Genomic DNA, 5,086 nt, shown 5'->3' on the forward strand with positions numbered 1-5,086 from the left:
TGCATAGTTCGCCGCTTTCCCGCAAAGCTTGATCACCTCTTACTTATTGCTAGGCCGAACGTCATTCTATAAGAAGTCAATGATCAGACCCATCCAGTTACTATCGGTTGGGATACAAGGACTTCATTTAACTCATAGCTCAGCCGGTTTTGGTGTTAGACAATCACTTCCCTTAGTAAATCTTCTTCCCGCGTTGCAGCTTTGGCTATGGAGTTTGCCTCTTTATTGTTCACCCGTTCTATTTAGGTCATCTTCCTAATGCTGCCTTCTTCTTCTAACTTGTGTAAGAGGAATAAGGCTAGATAATGGTACTTGAATAGATTTCGCTTTTTGGTTATTAAACTCTCATACTCGGCACCATTGTTAGTTGTCGTAAAGTCTGGGCGTACGACATACTGAATTTTTTTCTTTCTTGGCCCTTGTAGATTACCCCTGCTGTAGCTCCCGAGCTCCCTAAGGCCCTGTCAGTGTGCAACTGCCAAGTGTTGTAGCTGGGGTTCAGGAGTTCGGCTTCAGGCTCGCCTTTTTCATCTTCACTAGAAATTTCGGCCACAAAGTCTACAAGCATTTGTGCCTTCATTACGGTACAAGGAGTGTACCTGATATCAAATTCTCCTAATCTAATCGACCATTCCACCAATCTTCTGGAAGTTTCGGCTCAGTATAGGATCTTTTTTAGGGGGCGGTTAGTTCGGATAATTATAGTGTGATATTGGAAGTAGTGCCACAGCTGGTTCGTCGAATTAAGGATGGCGAATGCTAATTTTTCAACATTTGGATACTGAGCTTAAAACCCCTTAAGACTTTGCTAATGTAATAAACAAGATATTGCTCAACTTCCTCTTCCCTAAACAATACTGATGCAACAAAATTTTCAATAGCAGCTAACTACAAGTATAAGGGCTCATCTTTTTTAGGTTTGCTCAAGAGGGGAGCAAAAGACAATAAATCTTTAATTCTTTCAAAGGTGAGCTAGCACTTTTCATCCTATTGAAAACCTTTCAACTGCTTTAGGGTTTGGTAGAAAGGCATGCGCCTCTTGGCCGAGTAGGAGATAAATCACACTAAGGCTGTAATTCGACCATTCAACTATTGAACTTCATGAATGCTGGTGGGTTCTTGCATCTTCAAAATTGCCTTGATCTTATCAAGGTACACCTCAATCCCCCTTCATAATATCACAAAACCCAAAAATTTCTCCGCCTTAACTCTGAATGTGTAGTTGTCTAGATTGAACTTCATATTAAACCTATTCAGGATTTCAAACACTTCATGTAGGTCTCTAGGATGGTCGACAGCTTGAGTACTTTTTATTATCATGTCATCCACATATATTTCTACGGTTCGCCTATCTGATCTTGGATCATGCTATTGACCAACTCTGGTATATGGCTCCTGCGTTCTTTAATCCGAATGGCATGACTTGATAACAATAAATTTCTCTATCAGTGATGAAGCTCATCTTTTCCTCATCCAGTTTGTTCATCCTTATCTGACGGTATCCAACTTCTGTATCCATAAAACTATATATTTCATAGTCGGCTACTGAATCTACCAGCTAATCTATATTGGGTAAAGGGTAAGGATCTTTAAGGCATGCCTTGTTCAAATCAGTAAAGTCAACACATAATCTCCATTTTCCATTGGACTTCGATACTAAAACTATGTTCACTAGCCATTCTAGATAGTTCACCTTCCTTATAAACTTTGATTTCAAAATCTTAGCCACTTCAGTTGCAATAACATGTTGTCTTTTTAGACCATGATTCCGCTTTTTTTGCTTTATCGATTTAAAGCTTGGGTCTATGCTGAGCGTGCGGGATATGGTATCAGGATCGATATCAATTATGTCTTTCGCAGTCCAGCTGAAGCTGTTAACATTATTCCCTAAAACTGTCTTAAGATTATCATGTACCTCTCTCGAAAGATCGTCTCCTGACATTAAGTTCTTCCCCTGTTTCCCTTCCCATGTGATCAGCTTACCCACAGGTGTTGGGCTGGTCTGTATTATGTTTGGGGATATCAAAGGGTTGGTGTTTGGTTGACTTTATGGTGGTTCTTATTCTAGCATCCACATGATTGGTAGGGTAAGAGGTAACCCTTTCAGTGCTATCATATTTACTTCCCGAGCTATATTCTAGTCTCCCCTAATAGCGATGACTTCGCCCTTGTCGGAGTAAAACTTCATGGTGAGATACCTGATGCATGTGGTCGCTTCAATTCAAATAGGGCTAGTCTTCCCAACATAGAATTGTATAGAAAGTGAATGTCTGCTACCATAAACTCCAATTTGAGTTTCCTTGATGAGACTTTAGTTCTGACCTCTAGGGTTATGTCTATAGATCTAGAAAATTGTACAGGTTTTCTTGCCAGGCCGATTAAAGGGGTTCGGACAGGTTTAAGCTTCGCCTGGTCTAGTTTCAAAGCCTTGAACACTTTCATGCTCAACAAGTTCACTGCACTACCTTCATCTACCAAGATTCTTTTTACTAGAAAGTTTTCCAAAATTCCCCTAATTACTAGGGCATCATTCTGTGGAGTATGTACAAGTTTGTCATCCGCCTTAGAGAATGATATGGGCGGACTAGCGCTCAATTTCTACTGGGGTAGAATGGAATACATTTCCATAACTCTCCTTTTCCTAGCTGCATTGCTGTCACCCCCCCGATGAGCCACCAAATATGGTGTGGATTGTGCCTAGGTTATGACATTTTTCCACCTTCTTGTCTTTCTATTCACTTTCCCTCCGAGCTCTCCCAACAAATTGCTTTAGTTCGCCTCTTTGCAGAAGGCATTCTATCTCTTTCTTTAATTGCCAGCAGGCTTCGGTCTTGTGGCCTACATCCCTATGGAACTCTCAATACTTGCTTTTATCTCGATGGCTCGAGGTATCCTGCTTCATCTTTCTAGGATAATAGAACTGAATTTGATTGCCATGTTCTCTAACTCAAGACAATATTTTTGAGTGTGGTCTATTCAAAGGGGTAAACTCTCGATCTTATTGTGGTCTGCCATCTCTTAAGTATGGCATTCGAACAGAGTAACTGGTTCGTGGGAGCCAGATGGGCAACCCCCTTTGGGACAATCATCTCCTTACCGGGGATGAGTGTCTTCTGTGCCTATACCGGTCTTCTTTAGGCGATCTATGCTGTTGTGCCTCATAGGCTTCATCTGATTTGGTGTATTTGTGAGCTTGCACCATGAGCTCGGCGAAGGTCAGGGGAGGGTCTATACTTAAACTCTTAAACAACTTATTGTACTTGTAATTCTTTGCCATGGCGCTAATGGCCACCTCATCATTCAAGTTCTCCATTTGCATCACCATTCTTTGAAATTTGGATACATATTGCCTTAGAGTCTCCCCCTCTTCTCTTTTTAAATCTACCAAGTCAGATGATATTTTTCTGGATGATACACATGTTATAAAACAAGCTTGGAATATTGTGGCTAACTGGGAGAAGGAATGAACAGATCCTGTTTTGAGTGTTTGATACCACTCTTGAGTTGCTCCTTTCAAGGTAGTTGGGAAGACCTTGCATATTAGATCCTCCAGTACATCATTGCCCGGAAGGTCGCCAGATGGCTTCGGGGATCGGTAGATCCATCATATGATTGGAAAGTAGGAAGTTTGAACTTTGGTGGGAAGGCTACAGCCAAAATATCAGCTGACAAGCGCGAGTCTTGTCGAAGACCATAATCCCATGGTTCTCTTGTCTCTCTACACTCTCAAACCAATTCCTTGACAACATTTTGAAGATTAACTTCGTCCAAGACTGGCTAAGTGTGACTTAGCTCTTGGCTGCCAAGGTTAATCGCACTAGGGTCCACCTCCGATTCCGCCTCATGGTATCGATCAGACACTAAATGACTTCAGTATTTAGGCGAGGTGGGAGGGAGGCTATGTTCTAGGTTGGGGGGTTCGCCGGCCTGGTGGGTGGAACTGGCTCGCCAATAGGTAGAGGGTTCTCTAAGAGGCATTTCAGCATAGTGGTAAACAACGAATAAGCCTGAGATAGAGTAGCTACTACCTGGGGATCAGTGGTTGTTGGAGGGGGCGAATGTGGGTTTTTGGTTGGCCTCACCATGGTTGTTTTCTTGGCCTCGCCATGGTTGTTTTCTTGGCCTTCCATGTTGAGGCGTTCAGTGGAATCATTAGCCATAGGAATTGAGAAAAACTGTGGGGATTTTTTAGGTTTTAAAGGTGTCTTCCACGCTCACCGCACCAATTATTAAGCTCTCGAAATTTGAGGTGTAGTAAATTGTGAAATAACGTGTCCTTAGGGTAAATTTAGAGTATATATACTGGACTTAGGATAAGGATTACGAATCCTAAATTATCTATTAGTTAGAGTTTATTTAGGAGTCTAGTATTATTATTTTAATATATTTTATTATTGTATGTTAACGGTTATTAACAATATTCGACTATTTCACAGAAATCTCCAAAATGTTCCTACCTTTGTTTGTGTTTTTAATGCAGTGATGAGATTTCTAATCAATGAAAGTCAAACACTCAAAGGGAAACAACCATTTTTATTGCGAATGTTTCATTCAAACCTCAAGGACCAAATATTAAATTATTCCTTATTTATTTATTTTTTGGCCTCCTAGCTCTATTGCTTGAATGACTATATAACGGTAGTAGCTTCAATGAAAGGATTAAAGATTCTATTGTAAAGGTATTCTGGAAAAGCATTGTATCTAAGCGGAATCAAATTCACATTTTTTAAGACAATGAAAATAAAATCCATTAGCATTCACAATATCTCAAAAACAAAATAAAGATTCATTGCAAGATTCAAGACTTGAATTCCTATAAAAATGGATGCATCGAACTTTAATTTAATTTGTTGGATATTTTAATTTACAAAATTACTCTTCTTAAACACATATCAAATAATTGAAAGTGGTTAAATAAACATTCAATGTATGAAAATTTTCAATTAAATTGCTCAATGAGTCAGATTAGAATTTGAAACTTAATTGTCAAAATACATTTCATCATTTCTACAAAAATTGCCTCCAAAAGCGTCAATTGTCGAAACTTAACTTCTTGCACTACATCACATACTTTTAATTAGGGAGT

The 5,086-nt window shown here is 39.7% G+C and overlaps 1 protein-coding gene across 1 annotated transcript; it reads right to left on the minus strand.

The window, feature by feature from the left end:
- Positions 1-1,558: 1,558 nt before the first annotated feature.
- Positions 1,559-3,325, minus strand: LOC149493769 (uncharacterized). Its single transcript, XM_089726336.1, has 3 exons — positions 3,098-3,325; positions 2,323-2,532; positions 1,559-2,002 (listed from the first exon to the last, which is right to left on the minus strand). The coding sequence occupies exons 1-3, from the start codon at positions 3,323-3,325 to the stop codon at positions 1,559-1,561; spliced, it is 882 nt and encodes a 293-aa protein (XP_089582462.1).
- Positions 3,326-5,086: the final 1,761 nt, after the last annotated feature.

Source organism: Jatropha curcas, chromosome 9 (assembly GCF_041381405.1).
Source record: "Jatropha curcas cultivar XTBG-Jc1 chromosome 9, XTBG_Jcur_1.0, whole genome shotgun sequence".
NCBI lineage: Eukaryota > Viridiplantae > Streptophyta > Magnoliopsida > Malpighiales > Euphorbiaceae > Jatropha > Jatropha curcas.